Source organism: Branchiostoma lanceolatum, chromosome 2, assembly GCF_035083965.1.
Source record: "Branchiostoma lanceolatum isolate klBraLanc5 chromosome 2, klBraLanc5.hap2, whole genome shotgun sequence".
Taxonomy (NCBI): domain Eukaryota; kingdom Metazoa; phylum Chordata; class Leptocardii; order Amphioxiformes; family Branchiostomatidae; genus Branchiostoma; species Branchiostoma lanceolatum.
The window spans coordinates 34,096,552-34,115,236 of NC_089723.1; the positions used below are offsets into that span (position 1 = coordinate 34,096,552).

At 41.4% G+C, this 18,685-nt stretch overlaps 1 protein-coding gene across 1 annotated transcript; it reads right to left on the minus strand.

Annotated features, from left to right (window-relative positions):
- Window positions 1–222: 222 nt before the first annotated feature.
- LOC136426765 (uncharacterized) lies at window positions 223–17,151 on the minus strand. The gene is made up of 5 exons (XM_066415497.1): window positions 16,989–17,151; window positions 12,572–12,613; window positions 9,630–9,734; window positions 1,409–1,501; window positions 223–931 (listed from the first exon to the last, which is right to left on the minus strand). The coding sequence occupies exons 1-5, from the start codon at window positions 17,052–17,054 to the stop codon at window positions 911–913; spliced, it is 327 nt and encodes a 108-aa protein (XP_066271594.1). The 5' UTR covers window positions 17,055–17,151; the 3' UTR covers window positions 223–910.
- Window positions 17,152–18,685: the final 1,534 nt, after the last annotated feature.

Here is an 18,685-nt window from a genome sequence, read left to right on the forward strand (position 1 = left end):
GGCGACCTCGCCGACTAACTCCCAACCACAGACGACCTTACTCACGACTAACTCCCAACCATTGCCTGGAGAAGTTCGGAAGTCTATTGTCGCATGGGGCTTTGAGTAAAACCCCGCAGCGGAGGAACAGGTGTGATACGACGGAGGGCTAATATCCACACCCAGACGTTCTAGGTCATAACGTTCAAGGTCACAACGCTCTATGATAAGAGAAAATTCTCAGAAAGTTTGATACACATCTTCTTTTTATTCACAGGTTGACTGGGTCATTCGCTATCTGTCCTATTTGAAAAGACGCAGCTGTCATATATACTTCACGAACAACTAGTATATAAGAGATAGATCTGAAGTTTCTGTCTTTCCGAACGTCCCACTGAAGAATATAAGATCAGTAATCATTGTACTCTGGCACAGGGTAAGCTCAAGTCACCAGTCCCCAATCGCTATTTATTCTGTCCATAGAGCATAACGTACATTTCATATCATCATAGTGTACAGCGTATGTCGTAAGGAATTTCGATGGACAGAGAGTTTGCCAGTTGTGGTTTCCCTGTTGGGGAAGAATATGACATACATAAGACAATTGGGACTCTCGTATGATTAGTTTCACTTTGTTTCGGAAAGTTTCGCTATCCCAAGAATTCCACAGGTGATTCAACCCAACAGTATTATCATCACGCTGAGCCGGATGCTACTTTAACAGCCAATTTACAGTAAGTGTGTCGGTATGCCACAGAGCTTTATCTACTTAATGGTCTCTAAAGTACAGCCGTTCGCTTTTTGTGAGTACAGAGGAGATAAAGGGCGTATCCATCACGCTATGCCAGTCCACTGTAAAACTCTAATCTCTCAGCTGGTGTTGGAAACTTTCCTGGTTAAGAAACAGACCGTGGCCGTGGATCACCGGATGTCATTCTTGCTCAGGTTTCATCTGTAGAACAAAATAAAAGTTTTATAAGTCAAAGTTTTCTTCACGAAAAAACTTTTACATCGATATCTGTACAAACTTTTTTTCAGTCGGACAACCACATCTTGTCGACATGTCATAGGCCACATTAAAACAGTTCCGTCCAATTTCATATAGTTTTTAAGACCCTCTGCCAAGCAAGCAAGCAAGCAAGCAAGCAAGCAAGCAAGCAAGCAAGCAAGCAAGCAAGCAAGCAAGCAAGCAAGCAAGCAAGCAAGCAAGCAAGCAAGCAAGCAAGCAAGCAAGCAAGCAAGCAAGCAAGCAAGCAAGCAAGCAAGCAACAAACAAACAAACAAACAAACGTCTACTTCTTCCGAATTAGAGAATACAGATAATTTTTTCGTCCTTAAGATTCGACGAATGTCAATGAATGTCACGTCTCCATCTTTTTTTCCGTTCATGCCTATAATATTGGTACTCAAACAAGCGTGGTGGACTTACATAATGCCGTTCCATGTATCTTCGTATCGTCGGCCAGAGACGCTCAAACTTTGCCGCCACCTCATTTTCCAACTCCGACTCCTCTTCGGTCCTCTGGAGTAGCGGAACACATGAAATGTTTGTTAATTTATATTTTTACAGAAACGGTTCTGTATAGTTTCAATCGGACACCTGTCATTCAAATGGTCCTTGCCCCAAACTTCACTGCCATATAACATAATAGATTTAACACACACATCAAATATTCTTAACAGAGCCTTTGGGGACAGAGGTGAGCGAACGAGCGGTTTGAGGCTAAAAAGGGCTTTGCGTGCTTTTAAGGACAACTGTTTTTTTGCTAAGGAAAAAGTACCTGATGAGGACAACAATAGTCCCAAATAACAATAAGAATTTGTTATTTCTATAGTATCTGAGCCAAAGGAAAACTTCGAAACATGTTAATTCTGTCAGCTCTCTAGTTACATGTAGTACGCTGCATCCATTTCTTCTATTTACGTATTTAATGACAAGAAACATTTAGTTACTGTTTTACTGGACTGAACAACAGTAGCTAATTGAACTATTGGCATAAAACTTTGTCTTGAATTAACATTTTTTAAGACTACTTCAAGACATCCTAAATTGTCTTAACCTCATTAACATATCTATTCAGAGTTTTGGTATAAAACCTGGTGTTCTCAGTCCTATCGTTAGTCATTGACGAAAGACAGTGGATGCTGTCTGAAACGTCTGACTGTTTCAAAATCTTATCCAGTTGCTTGAGTAATTATTTTTGGCGTATTTCATGCGGACATGAACTATTTCTTTTTTTTTGCTGGACAGACAAGAACAATGTGGTGTTGCACTGAAGTTTTCATAACTAATGTTAACAGTAAGCTTGATGATGTAAAGGTAGTCACATAGCATTTTTAGGCCGTATGGGCAGTGGGTTGTTATCCATCCACCGCGAAATATCCTGCCGTTACGCCACACGACAGAGTGTCGCCATCTGCCTGAGTAGCGGTTACCTTGCGTATGTTATGACCTGGATGTCTAAACTTCATCAACACGTTCACAATTTCCTTGTGACTTGAACACCTCTGCTCAGTTTTCTTGTGTTTGAAAAAAAATACATATCATGAAAGTTATAGCAGTTTTCTGGTCTGAATTCAATCAAGCTCCCGTGACGGCTCGCCGCCCTGTAACCTCACAGCCGCCCAAGACAGAGGGACAGAAACACCCGGACAGCTGGAGTTTGCGTTATACAGACTAGTAGTTTTCCATCTTCTACTATATCCTTAGATATCTTCAACCCCTTTCCTCCACGTGAATAGTGCATACATCTTTGCGTCGGTATGAGTCAGTAGCAAACAAACCGTTCACAATAAAAAAAAGCAAAATTATTTCAGAAAAGTGAAATTGTTAAAAAAGGAAAACAATCAGACCAATGTGCAAAATTACTCTCCAAAAGTAATCAGGCGAACTGTTAGAACACCGTTGGTAGTGACCCCCAGGGGTCCTTAACGGTCTTAAAACCTCTCAACTTCACAGAACAAGGCAGAAATTAAAAACAATTGATCCAGGTTCTGTGGCTAAAGGATATGTTTCAGTCACGGGTCGCTGGCAAGCAATCCAGACGAGACCGCAATCAAGATAAAATCTCACGGTTTTAATGACAACGAGACATCCTGGCTCCAGTCTTTATCTTTGAAACAGTGATAATAGTTCAATCGATGGGAATTGACGAGGGGGGAGGGGGGCATATATGTCTATCAAAGTCAGTCAGTGTTTCACTTTTTGGTGTCGATGTCTTTATAGTTTACGGTTCGCGCTGGTAAACTGTGGTCGCCAAGTACAAGTTTGAAAGTGCACTAATTTGCAACGGGCAGTACTTGATAAATCCCCTGTCACACACAGCCGACCATTGCAATTGCCACTTGACCCTCTCCAGACTACGGTTAGGAGTTGGTCGGCTAGGTTACCTTTTCTAGTCTTTAAAAGTGGTCTGCGCCTGCCGGATATAGATGTTAAAACAATTAAAGCCGGGAAAGTCATATTCTGTTTAGATTCAGTCAAAGGAGCGAACCGAAGCTTGAATCGAATGGGTTCCAGGCTACTCCAAACCCAGCGCCGACCTTGGTTTTGGAGTGGCCGGGGGCAAAGTCGTGGGAAAGGGCCTGAATGTGTGACAGGGGGTTTAAGTGAAGTCATTCAGACTACTGAATTCGTTCCCACCGGGCACAAGTTTACTTTCTTGGTTGCGACATTGTTTGTAGAAGCCGTAATGTTTATCATTGATGAACAGTTTTATGAAATATGGTCCTCTCTGATCAACCCAGCATTTTTCATCATGATGTAGCTGATGGACATACAAAACAAACAAAAAAACAAAGCCTTCACCATAATCAACCTAGATACCAAATTATTAACTTCAGCGCCAAAATTTTCATCCTAGAGAACGCAAATGCTGCATATACAGTCAGACCTGCCTAAGAAGACAACTCAATGGACCAATGAATAGGATCCTTAATGCTTGTTTCAATGGATAAATTCATCAAATGGACCCCCGAAAAAGTGGTCACATTGGCCAGGTGGTCTTTATCTAGAGGTGGTCAATTGTACAGATTTGACTGTAGCACTGAGTAGTAGTTGGGATATTCTATATTTTGTCCAATGCTCGACAAAACTACGATGAAACGCCACAATTTAACTTTGACATGATAGACTTTGAAGTAACAATCAAGGCATCTACGTCACATAACTTTTTTTTTCAAGTTCCCTATTAACCCATCGATCATGAATGAATCCTAATCAATTAACACAGTCAACGGATGAATAGCCCCCGACTCCCTGTTGGCAACATTACGCGGTTGAGGTTCCAAAATAATCTTTGCCATGGCGCCAGACTTCGTGCGATGGACGTCCAATGGGTTAATATGCGTCAACCATGATTATGTACAAGTCGCTGGATGCAGTTTGGAACAACTGAATCGTGATAGCAACATCTTACAAGCATGCTGGATCCACAGGACATTTTGCTGGCTGTACGCAGACTCGTTCAGACTCGTGTAGGGCGTTGTGGCATATAGGAGCAAGTTTCCTGACTGTTTCAGTAGCAGGGTATATTTTTACAGGGAGTGGTCGCTAGCCATTCCCCTTTAATGTACTCGAGGCATCTCCCGAACGTTGGGGACCCCATTTTACGTCCCTTCCGAAAGACGAGTGCAGCACCAACCGAGAAGATCTTCCCATAATTGAACCGGGGTCTCCTAGTTTGCAATTAATTGGAACCAGGAGCCCAACTGCGACACCACTACTAGTTGAGCTACAGGAACCCCTCACGGAGATGGGGTGATAGAGAAAATCTGAGACTCAAGCAACGCCGAGCCGCCAAAACTCATCACAATTTCCAAACGAAAAGAAAACCACAACTTTGTCTACTTCACAAAACCCACTCATTTAAAAAAAGTCGGACACTTCGTCGTCCACTGTTCTTCTTCAATCAGTTACGCCCGAAAGGCTTAGACAGTATTCTGTAGCAGTTCTTAGAATATTCACTTGTTGCACTTGTCACCATTGTCATCTTGCACTGTCTGTATACGCTTTTTATGCACTATTTCATGTCGCTATTAGCATTTGGGCAATAACTTGCCAATGAAAATCACTCATGGTATTGGCTATTTCTGGGAAAAGGGTATAAATAACACCGTTTAGAGCTAAAGGTGTAACAACGTACAGGGATAGGCGGCCAAATCATACACAACAGGCAACACCATAACGTCGGAATGACAGACTAATTCTGGAAACATTTCTTTTCTACGTTGATTGACCAAATCAATTGATATCTACAAGTATGATGTTACAAAATGTTTTCAATATCTAGGTAACAATTAGGAGTATCCAGATACTTGGGCTGTTCTTCATTCTGGAAAATTTTGAAAACAGAAACCCGCAGAATCTTGGTCAGAATTTGGGCAAACTGTTTATCATATTAGAACAGAATATGTTTCCCTTTAGTTATTAGTATATGCATCATGATGAGACATCATCAGTATCAGAAAATGTTATTGTCTTCCAAAAAACAATTTCTTAGAATTTTCCAGCATTACACTGTCTGTCTGGAATTATAGTCTCGCCTGTTACACGTCAATGGCCTTGCGAATTCTCGCGAAGAGTCGCAGGTGGTCCACAATAACCATTGATCTTTCTTAACGGCAATTAGCAGCCGGTAATGTCCTCCACTCACATCGCCCCTCAGTGGAGAAATTCGTCCGTTAAATCCACCGGTAGTAACATCACGACCTCGCGGCGGCGGCCCGCCTATCTGTTTTAACATATCAGCCGCTCAGGGCCAGTGTTTCTAACAGCTAGCTCGTCCCCCGGGACTCAACATTTACCACGAACCCCGCGGGGACACCGGTGTTTTTATCATATAAAGTGATTTCAAATCCTGATTAACGGTTGGTGCATACCACTGAGCGTGCCTCCTCGGGTCAGGCGGTGGGCGAACAGATTTGTGCTTCGGTATTTCAGATTCCCTATCATAATGCCCTGCTGCGCAGCTGGTTTTGACAGGTTAATAAAAAGGCCTGCTAAAAATCTAGACGAGGTAGCCGGGGCATAATGAAAGTGCGCTCTCCGGCTTGTTTTAACCTCCTCGAATGTGCCGAGGAGATTAGAATAAATTGTAGGGAAGTAGTTGTTTTGTGTGTCTTTCTGTGTACTTCCACATTTATTTCCGGATGCTTGGCACGTCTGGCGCACTGACAGGAAGTTAGGTCAATGGTTCTAGAAAGGTCCCATAATAGGTGATCAAAATCTCATTTCCTGTCTTCAGACTTCACTTTCTTGCTGCCGGTATGCATGTCTGTTGCCAGTGGGAAAATGCATAAACAGAAAAAACAGAAATTAACAAAAACGAAAAAGACCAGAAATTATTAAAAAGTTGTTTATTTAGATTTTGCTTTGATTTCCTTTTCACTCAATAGTCCTCTCTACTCAGTCTTACAGAGATGTAAACATTATGACTCCACGTCAGTTCAGTTCGTGAGCCAAGGGAAGCTATCAGGTCACGAATCTGCCATCGCCTTTGCGACGAAGAAGATAATGGCGTCATGTTGGCTTCATTGCAGATCTGTTTACGTGTCATTCATTCTGACTGGTGGCTTTAACTTCGGTTAAATCCTGCCCCTGAAAATGTTGACAAAGCAAAGTTGTCGCTTGAGTACGATGAAAATAGTCGTGGTCTGAAGTACTTTGATTACAGGATACATAAACAAAGGCCCATTTCAAAGTCTCTTCAGCCATTGTATAGGCACTTCTTCTGTTCTTACGTGCATTTCCACAGACGACAAAGGCCTTGTGACACGGATGCACCATAAATGCAACAGCTGGGACCTTTTGCAAACAAAAATGTTCGTTCAAACGTATGGTAAGGACATTTTGATGGACTAAAAAATATATAGAATCAATGAAAATTATTTTTCAGAGCATGTGAGAGAAAACTTTTTAATGTGGTTTCGTATTTGCTCCATACAATTGTTCTTGGATGAAATTTTTATCAGCAATCAGTGCCATTCTTCATTACTGCCGCAACTCTTAGAATAACATGAAACGAAGAAGAGCGCAGTGAACGTTAGTCTTGAAAACATGCACATCTTTGGTTTTTAGTTTGAAACCTAAAAAACACTTTCTTTGCACCCAGAAGTCGGTTACTAGATAAGAATAACATGGTCAAATAGTTATCTTAATTATCTGTTTGAAGGAAACTTTAACTCCGCAAAACATCTCAATGTTGCTTTGTGAAGTAAAGAAAGCGCATCGTTCTGTTTGTTTTCAACACTGCGTAACCTCACACGCTCCGAGACGCTTTAATGAAAAGGTTAACCTTTCCACACCGTCACTTTTTATCTAGACGTTCATGTATTGAGAGGAAATCCCGACTTTCAATTGCCTTCTGGCATTTCCCTACCTGATACACTCTGGCGCACTGTCCTTCGTGCTGTCAGAATCGAGCTAAGACCAATTCGTTAGATATTGGGCCTATTTTTTACACCCCCAAAACATTTTTGAAAGCCAGTTTCATCTTTTTTCCTATCTAGACCATATTGATTATATTATATGGATGACATCCTTTGGAAAACCCAAAAACTGATGCGAGCGTACGAAAACACTTCATCGTGAAAACTAAGTCGTCAGGAAGGTTGAAAAAATGAAGCACACAGGGCATCGTATACCAAACAATAGATTCGCCATTTCTGTTCTTTGACATCTTCTTTGATTTTGGAATCAACTTTGGCATTCTACGAGATCATTGTCCATTTTACAATATCTTTTTTTATTTACGACAAATATTTTATCATTTTGCAGCTTATTTGTAAGATTTAGGTATGTTCGAATTTTTTTTAATTATCTGGAAACGACGAAAATTGATGCGCGCACGGATGTCATCCATATAATGATATCAACATGGCCTTCCATACGCAGCAATATGTCTATAGGCAGTGTAGTACGTCAAATTCTGTGTGCTTATTCTTGTTATAAGTGTTTAAGTTACTTCAAAGAGCCAAGGGACAGTTTACATGCCTGATTAGGACTCTCAGAAGCCGTAGTAGTCATAAATTCGGCTTTGCGGTGCGACCGAAACGCGTCTGAAGGTCCATTCTCCCCAGCGTATCGTAAAACGCCTAAAGCCCCCCTCTCACTGGACCCGCGGCACGCTGGCGGCGTCGCTGCGTTCTAAACTGGATTTGTGTTACCCATGACTTTATAATGGGAATATCATTCAAATCTGAAAAGTATGACCAAAAAGACCACAAAACACACAAAGCTTCAAAAGATTCGTCGATGAACTTCGTTGAGTGCTTTGTCAAGTCGATTGTCCGCAGCGACGTCGACAGCGTGTCGCGGGTCCACTGAGAGGGTGGGGGTGTGTGCTTTAGATTACACAGCAGTAGAATGTTATTTCTATCCGTATCATGTCGACATCTGCGACAATGATGTGCCTAAGTGAGACGTCAACGATCGGTGGTTGATGGCAACACTAAGCTTTAAAGGAAAGACGGTGCCAGGTAATGGTGTCACTGTGCCAATAAAAATTACCCGCGATGAAGAAAAAGGATATAAACATTACTTTTAATGTTTGCGTGGGCTGCCAAAGCCTCAAATATTACTTCAAAATTATGGTGCCTGTGGCAAAAAAGAATTGCAATGGGTCTCAAAAAGTCCTAGATATGAAATCTGTGAATTTACGACGTACAACACAATATAATCTTTTACGTCATGTCATTTAAATTTAACCAACTGCGACAGCACGCAAGTAATGGTAGTTAGTTTTACCTGCGAGAGCCTTGTGTTTTACATTGCAGTGAAGGTTAGAATTTTTTTATTTGAGAAGAATCTTTTAATGCCACTCTGTTCTGCATCCATTCGATTTCAATTGTCCGTAAAGATTCGTTATATATTCACATATTTTCCATGCAATTTAGGCTCTTTGTCAAGTTCTAGCCAAAGATACGCGATCGTACGGGAAAAGATGTGAATATATTTACGGACCTTTACGGGTATTTTCAGTGAAAATTCTAATTCTTAACATTATGTAGAAATATCAGTGATAGGCAACAACTCACACCGGTATGGGAAAAGATGTTAAGATATTTATGGATCTTTACAGTAAATATTCTAAATCTCAGGTTTGAGTAGAATCTGTGGACGGTGGACACTATTTCACATATTTGATAATGTCGATTTCTAGCGAAAGACACTCAATCATACGGGAATACTTAACGGATACAAAATCGCACTCGAAACTATGTGGACATATTTACAGTCCGTATCGGATACGCAATCGTACGGGAAAAGATGTGAATATATTTACGAAGCTTAACGGACATGCAATCGGATGGCAAAAGGTGTGAAGGTATTTACAAACCTTGACGGACACGCAATTGTACGGAAAACGATGTGAACATATTCACAGTCCTTTTCTGATACACAATCGGACGGAGAAAGATGTGAACGTCTTTACAGGTCTTTTTGGATACGCAAACGTATGGGAAAAGATGTGAAGATTTTTACAAACTTTGACGGACATGCAATCCTACGGAAAACGATGTGAACATATTTACAGGCCTTATCGAAAGCGCAATCGCATGGGGAACTTTGTGATCATATATTTACGGATTTTTTCGGATACGCATGCGATTGTATGGGGTAATAAATGAAGATACATGTATCTACATACCTTAGCCTTCGGAGGCCACTGCATGGGCTCCGGGTTCCACTTGGGGGGCCACTGCAGCGGCGCCATGTTTTCGTTGGGCGGAGGCCATACTCTTCGCTCCCGCAACTGTAGACACAAACAAGATACCTTGTTATAAAAAGTCATCTTCAAAGTATTTCGAAAGATTGAGGCGTAACTTATTTGGGTCATGGACGTTCGTGACCATTGCCTTGCCCTTTTGGAATGCTTTTCTATCTTATCAGATGCTCTACATGGGCCGAAAACGTAAAGTATCGCAGGTTACAGATAACGTTAGAGTGGCAATAACTTTTTGCCCTTCGGCTATAAACTTAACTTAGCTATAAGCCTACTTCCATCGTTAATTCCCGAGAATCTTCACAACTCAGGGTACTTAAATTACGATGAATCGTATGAATACATAACATGATGTAAATTTGAAAGTATTTTTAACTTAGTAATTACTTTGTCATTGCATTGTCATTTGTTTATTTTTCCCATAGCGAGCCCTGACTAGTTACTTGTCAGCCGAACAAATTGCCAGATGAATCAACTTTCGCCTTTCAACTCACGAATACGTTAAAAAAGCTCCATGAAAAAGACTGGGATTCATCTAAAACTTAGAGTGAGATTATCGGACGAACTAGTTTGTAATGTTGGTCCTAAACATTGTTGAGATGACGATACTGTCTTTTGTAATTTTCAAATGTGTTTTCACGAGTCAGAGTTGTGTACGGGCGGTTGAGAACTGTTGTTGTTCCTTCAATGCTTTTTCTTTGTTGAAGTTGAATAATAATTTTCTTTGGCTATGCCAACCAATGATGGTGTCCTACGCACAACGTGTGCAATTCAACCTGTGCGATATACCTTTCATAGCTGATCATAATGGTCATAATAAACCAATCATCCATTCATCCAGCTGGGTTCAGTTCTAATCTGGACAACAATTGGCTAGATTTACACAAGCGTTTTTGAGTCTACTTCTAGTCGAATTAGGACTGTACAAGGAGAACTCTAGGCCATTCATATCGCGTTTTACCGTAGGAAAACTCCACTTTAGCAACTCCTCACACACAGCTACGAGTCGACTCCGAAAACTTGTGTGTAGATTGGGCCATTGTGCTAGACGACCATTAATTGAATACGGAAAGGAACATCTGTGAGCGCATTAAATGCCCAGCGCTTGGCATTATACAAGCTGGATGCAATCAAAATCTGTTTATGGTGACAACCATGCATGTTTGAATATTATTGTAGATGTGACACTGGCAAATGACACGGGAACACTCTATATTTACAGATGGTATTGTATTGTATTGTGTCTTCTTTAAAGAATAGTAAAGTTGGTTTTATTGTAAGATTTCGGGATTTGGGCTACCTAGAATGCGTCAGTGATTGAAAAGAATTAAGTTTGAACAGACTGCATAGCCGTTTTTATCTCCATGAAAAAAGGCTTTTTCATGGATATACTGTTTTGCTTGCGTTTGGTGTTTGTGTGTATGTATGTGTCACCGGATGCTTAAAGTCACCATAACTGTAGAACCTGTACATGGATTGTAATGATTTTTGGTATGTGGGTGGGTGTTAAGAGGAGGAAGGTCAAGGTCGATTTTGGGCCCCCTGGCATTTGTGATTGGAACTGCAATGGCGTATTTTTAAAAATCTTCAATGTAGAAGAACTGAAGAGAGGATCGACAGATCGTCATGTTATTTGGTACACAGGTAGGTAAGACCAAGATGTACACACTTAAGTGCAAACTATGCAAATGAGACCAAATTTGCATAAGTAAGGAGGTAAATCGTTTGCATGTGTGTCGCTGGATGCTTAAAGTCAGCATAACTGTAGAACGTGTAGATGGATTGTAATGATATTTGGTATGTGGGTATGCGCTGGGAGGAGAATGGTCAAGGTCGATTTTGGGCCCCCTGGTTTGTGTCCCTGGAACTACAATGGCCTATTTGTAAAAATGTTCTAAAGGGGTATAACTGAAGAAAGGAACAACAGATTTCCATGTTATTTGGTACGCAGGTAGGTTGGACAGAGATGTACACACTGAAGTGCAAATCATGCAAAGTTAGTGTGTTTGCGTGTGTGTGCGCGTGTGTGTATGTTTGTGTCACCGTGTGTGTATGTATGTGTCACCGGATGCTTAAAATCAGCATAACTATAGAACGTATGGATGAATTGTAATGATATTTGGTATGTGGGTAGGTGTCGGGAGGAGAAAGGTCAAGGTCGATTTTGGGCCCCCTGGTATGTGTCACTGGAACTGCAATGGCGTATTTGTCAAAATCTTCAAAGGAGAATAACAGAAGAAAGGAGCGACAGATTTTCATGTTATTTACTATGCAGGTAGCTTAAGCAGAGATGTATACAATGAACTGCAAATTATGCAAATTGGACTTCATTTGCATAAGTAATGAGGAAAATCTATATCTGCAGTGTTGTCATGTGGCACGCCACCTGTCAGTAGCTATTTATAGCGAAAGTAGGTCAGACTTCTCCCCTTTCAGTGTGGGTCATACCATTGAGCGATATAGAATGGGGGGAACTGGTTTAATAGAAAAACAACGTTTCATGGAGATTTTGGGTCCTAAGACTCTTGTTTTACATGTATCTGGTACAGTTTTCTAATTGCTACTGTGGTCTGATGACGTTTAGAACAACATTTGCCTGTGGCAGCTTCAATCCATTAGTCTCAAACCTAATATTTCATGATTCCATTCCAGAAAATCAGAAGATCTTTTACCTGGGGCTTGTTGATATACATTTTGTTTGATCGTGGCAGGTTTATTTATTTGGAAAAACTGCCTATCTCAATCGAATTGTCATTATTGTCGATTATTGCTGTGTTATTACGTCGTCTGGGAGATGATAATGAATGCTTTCAGGAGTGAGAGCGTAGCGAGAAGAAGTATCTGATAGATAGAGTGGAGCACTTCACCTTGCATTCTTCGTTTCCCTCGAGACACAGCGATCTGGCGGCCTGTAGAAATATAGGCAAGAATCAAAACATTGATAAAAGTTACTTTATGACAAATAGATTGGATGACAAAATTCTTTGTACACAACCAAATGTTTTATTCACACCGACGTTTTGGTGACAGTCTTGTCACCTTCTTCAGTGCAATTCTAACTGGTTCACTTTGCATTACAGCTATAGGTGTCGCTGATTATGTTTGGGACCGCATCTGTAAGCAGCGACACCTATAACTGCAGTGCAAAGTTTGAACCAGTCAGGATTTACATGAAAAAGGTGACAGACTGTCACAGAAACGTCGATGTGAATGAACCACTTGGTTGTGTTCAAGAAATGTTGTTATCCAGTAGCTTACAAACGCGATGAAACTATTCATGGATGACAAATGAAGTAAATCACTACAATAAGATCAATTAAGAAGAATGTCATGCTACTAGTGGATCATCATTTGACAGATCTCAGTAAGGTGCTTGCTTGTCCATTACAAAATGAAACCTTGCCCTTGTAGTGCGTCAATGTAGCTAGCCTAAAGGGAATGTCAAAGCCTGACAGGCATTATAGTAACTCACTAACTTTGGCTTGCCTATTACTTTGCTTTGGCACAATGTGTTCAATCACTTTATATGATGTTGCGTCGAAACGTTGGCGTCTCTTGCATTCTGAGTCCGAATGCCATAGAACTTCATAGGTAAATTCAATCTTTTACCCTTTTTTGCCTTCAACCAAAGAATGACTGTCAAACAAACAGGAGATTTTGTCACAGACCGATGTCTTACAGAAAACTTAAATGACTTTGTCAGCTGGATAGTTGCCAAATTGGGAAATTTGTCGGGGGTAGGGAACGAAGATGCCGCATCTGGTGATCATGCACGACCACCTGTCACGAGACAAACCGCACGAACAAGCCGTTAGAACGCCCGCGGAAGCCTGCAGAGCCATCGATCATATACTCCATTAGTCCGCTGACGGCTCATCATCACCAACATGTGTCCGGTGCCAAGAAAAACGTGCTGCAGGGTTCTACGTGTAGCAGCAGCGGCCTTCTACATGGATGATTAGTCAGCGATCGATTTGGAAAGCGTGTTAGTTGTGCCGATAGGTTTGTTTTTGTTGGACTAATGGTGGACATTATCACACAGTAAACCATCGGGGTGTCTCGCAGTGAAAAATACTTTAAGTATCCCCGTTACAGGCTTGGTTTCATGCCAATCAGATTAGCCTGGCAAATCACGTCGTTCACGACAGAATCTATGATAAGAAGAGGCCTGATTGTCAAGTCCAATGTCTTGACATCTTTGGCACTACACTTGTTTTTATCGATTTTCGACATCAACCTGCGAGCGCAAGGCGCTCTCCGTTCCATTTTGGGCGACTAAAGTACTAGTACATTGAGGAAAGCTAGATATATGTCAAGGCAGCATAATAAAGCATGGAAAATCTGAAAATATTATCAAAAATCAGTGATTGCGCTAGATCATATAATCGCAAATTAGTGGGCTAGAACCATCTAAACTAACTCACAATGGGAAGAAGCTGTAACAATATATACTTTTATTCTACGTACGACGCGTGGACAATGAGGACCACAAACGGTTTGATGGGCATGCGATGAGAAATGCTTCAATACTTCATCCCGTGAAGACTAGGGATAATGATAATTTCATGGCTCCAAAGACTGGCAGTGTGTTGTCCCTCGGGCACAATGGATGAAAAACTATATATAATGGCTGTTTTATTCGGTGTATCTTTCAATGATGGAAAAACACATAGGAATCCGTTCTTTTGACTGAATAAAGGTTTATTTTCTTAATTTGACCTTTAGAAAAGCTAAAATTTGATGACGGATGAAGAGAAATGTGGCCGCTACAGTTTGGTGAACTGGTCTTATGTTGGCGGTGGTAAAGTTAGTGGTGATGTGATGGTCCAAATATTGTATCGTCAACAAAAATACCACATCTCAGGCTAATTTGGTGTCTGCTGGCCCGCAACTAGTTTGTTGGAATCAAGTAAATGATGGTAACCAGATGTTTGTGTCGCCCTGTTAACGTTTATCATAGGGTGGTGATGAAGTGGAAAACGAAATGTGTTTCATCGCTAATAAATGCCGTCATTATGAGGCCGAAAGAAACCAGCTTTTTTAAATTTACCACAATTTCCCCGAGCTTTCACCAACATTTCTACTAGAATCACAAAACTATCTTATCTTTAAAACATGGGACTATTTATCAGTCACCACCTTAAAAGATTGAGCAATGTGCGTAGAACATCAGATAGATCTATTGACTAGAACTGTTTACCTTTTCATGTTATCGTATCTGTGTGTTTCCTTGCAAGTAGCCTTCGGGCATGAGTTAGCTCTGATAAGAAAGATGATACATTTCTATCATCATATATTACTTTATGCCACCTTTGGTTATGGAAAGCATACTCGCTATAGTCATTTGCTTTCAAAGTAGCGTTTTTGAATGCATTAACATGTAGGTTTGCACAATGAGGTGAGACATCATAAGAATGTAATTGCCTTGGATACGGTCATAATTCCTAACCTATGAGGGTTTGTACAAGTGCTGAAAAAAACATTTCCCTATATATAGAATGGAGACCTGACAGAGCGCTCAACGAATTTCATAGCTCAAATGCATATCTCTTTACGCTTTGTGTGTTTTATTGTCTTTTCAGCCATACTTTTACATTTTGCATGACATTCCAATTATGAAGCTTAATTCAAGGGTTACACAAATTAAATTCAGGTTGCCGTGAGGTCGCAGGACAATCGCATTCTAGTGGCATGGGGGTTTAGATAACAACAGCATTGGCCTGGCAAAGAGTAGCTGCACTGCAAGTGATTGAGGAAGACAATGAGAAATCGGCATCTATTGATTACCCCTAACTACCACTAAATGAGCCAATTCTGAAAGTACTTTGTCTTTCGGTTCTGATACATCCAATTAAATGCTCCGTTAAGGTTTTCAATTGAGGGCCTAATCTTCATATATTTTTCGGCTTATGGGAATCAAATGACGCTGTTAAGTGATCGAAAAAACAGTTCACCCAGAAAAGCCTTTGTAGTATGGGTACGTGATAACTAAATTTTACCTATTTCGGAAATAATACTTTTTTGCTACGGCGTACATTGACTAGCCTGAGTGTCATCCTAGTTAGTTCCAGGCTTTGGTTAGTGAAGGGAATGTCCGGAACTAACTAGGGTGACACTTGGGCTATACATGGACAACAATCCCTTCAGAAATGGAAACCTTATCAACAACTAAAAAGGGTTGCCTGCGTTCATCGGGCGAAACTCGGTTGAAATGGAAACGGTTTTTCGTTGATAGTTCTGTTAAGGTACACTTTGAATGGAAAGAAATGTCTTGTTCAATACGATTTCTCTTTTATACGTACATAAGACGAAATGTACATGTCAGGCCTGAAGAGCGTCCTAAAGTTAAAGGTCATGGCCTGCCATGGTCTGCATATATTCAACGAGCATGTTCGTATTCATACTTTGATACGCTATGTAAAATTTAACACAGACCAAAACAAAAGAATGCTATCGCTCTTTTTACGCTGTTCTGATTTGTTGCACAGTGCATTTGCTTTGACATCTAAAGCCACAATGAATTACTCCCATACACACGTAAACAACGCAGATACAATGTTTGCCTGTTCATGTTTTATCCCGTCTGTAGCATGCTAGCAAAATGTTACAAATTCTTAAGAATATATTTACTGTTGTTGTTGTTGAAGATGATGTAACACTATTTGCCTGTGCACTGAGCTGAAAATCACATTTGATGGAGAAACGTGCCAAAGTACATAGACCGCTCAAGTCGAAAACGGTAAAACTCATCATGGATAACGCCTGCTTTAATATCATATTGCGATTGATTTTTCTACCATTAAATATTAATACTTTGTATACGGACGCAACAGGTACCCCATGGCATTGCTTCCCCAGCATTATTTTCACCTTCAAGCACTTATTGTGTATAGGACACAGGAATTTGGGCTTCTAGATAGTCGTTCACGATCACACAGGTGCGGCAGATCTTTTGGTGTAAATATAAGGTGCCTAGGCATTAAATAGCCGTTTCAATACAGCGCACTTACTGAAAATCAACGAAGTCTCTACGAATACCGCTGGTATCTTCTATGGGCCCGGTCACATACGTCGTACGATCGTCGTACGATCCTAAGCTAAGGGCATTCTTGAGACAATCGTGTATTTGTCCTACAAAAGGCAGATATCCTTTTTATGGAAAAGGCTTACTTAGATCCTTACCAGTGGCTAGTTCTGGCACAACCTGCTCGCAAATTCTTACAACAAAATCGTGCGACGACCCACGACGAATGTGACCGCGCCATAAGGATTCGTAAAACTTACCGCAAAGGAAACGCAAACAGCAACAAGTAGGCAGAGGACGGAGAGGAGCAGACAGAACCGCGGCATCTTCTGGGGACCAGCTTCGACAACAAACTGAAGGCGGAGACGCTACCGCCGCGGACTTCGTCACTCGGGTCTGGCCACTTTGGATATGGAAGAATAACGCGGATCAGTACCATTTATTACATATTCTTTCCCATGAGGTGGGGGCGTTCTCAACTCATTAGCATAATGAGCCTCAGAATCGCGCTTGACACGCCCACTCGAGACGCGGGGGTGTACAACGTGGTAGGAGTCTCACCCGGGTCTCCACGGGTAAATTAACAACTTAAGGGAGTCAAACGGGGCTTTGTTCTGATGAGGTTCAATTCAGTCAGTGAACCTCCTTGGCTCTATCAGTCATTATCTCACATTCTAAAGTTCTTGGGTCTTTCTAGAACCTAGCTGACCTTTCCGCAAAATGTGGTTCCATGATCCACAGCAAAACTTACATATTAGGGTTATTTTTCAAATGATAAGATAAGATAACACAGAACTGGCGTGCTACCATAAGATGTAATAGTTCGCCTTTGTCTGGCAATTCTAACTTGAGATACTTAATCCCCAAAGACCGCGCACCACATAAAAGTGCACTTAAGAGACCGTTACCCTCTTGAATTCGTAGTTAGGAAGCGATGATGTTCCTACAACTGCCGCAGGATGTTCCCACAACTGCTGCAGGATGTTCCTACAACTGCCGCAGGATGTTCCCACAACTGCTGCAGGATGTTCCTACAACTGCCACAGGATGTTCCCACAACTGCTGCAGGAGGTTCCTACAACTGCCGCAGGATGTTCCCAAAACTGCTGCAGGATGTTCCTAAAGCTGCCGCAGGATGTTTCCACAACTGCTGCAGGATGTTCCTACAACTGCCGCAGGATGTTCCCACAACTGCTGCAGGATGTTCCTACAACTGCCGCAGGATGTTCCTTAAGCTGCTGCAGGATGTTCCTACAACTGCCGCAGGATGTTCCTACAACTGCTGCAGGATGTTCCTACAACTGCTGCAGGATGTTCCTAAAGCTGCTGCAGGATGTTCCTACAACTGCTGCAGGATGTTCCTACAACTGCTGCAGGATGTTCATAGAACTGCTGCAGGATGTTCTTAGAACTGCTGCATGATCCTCCTGCACCTGTTGCTGTTCTTACAACTTCTGCAGGAGGTTCTTACAACGAAGGGAGGATGCTCCTACGACTGCCGATGCATAGGCCAGTGGACGGTGATGATGAGTGAAGAGTTATGGTTAGTCCCAACAGCCGCAGGGGGGTGGATTATGTTTTGAAGCATTGTGTCTACGATGCTATTGGCTCTTTATCCCATTACGTCAGAATGACGCACTTGCAAGGTCAAACTGCTAACCGCTCATCATAAGGCATTATGTGTTCTCTTTCTCCACGTTTGCTAACGTACCGTAAGTTTTGTCTAACGTTACCTTTAACAAAAGGAGATAGCATAATTACGATGTCCCTGATGAATACTCAAAAGTGCGCATTGGCATACTTGATCCGGACACAATATTTGATAACTCATAAGCAGTATTGTCGACCATCTATATTTGATAGCCATCGACTAGCTTTGCAGAACTGGCAGTAAATATTTTACATGTACAGGAGAATCGGTAAAAAAAATCTACACTTCTAGACAGCCACACTATAC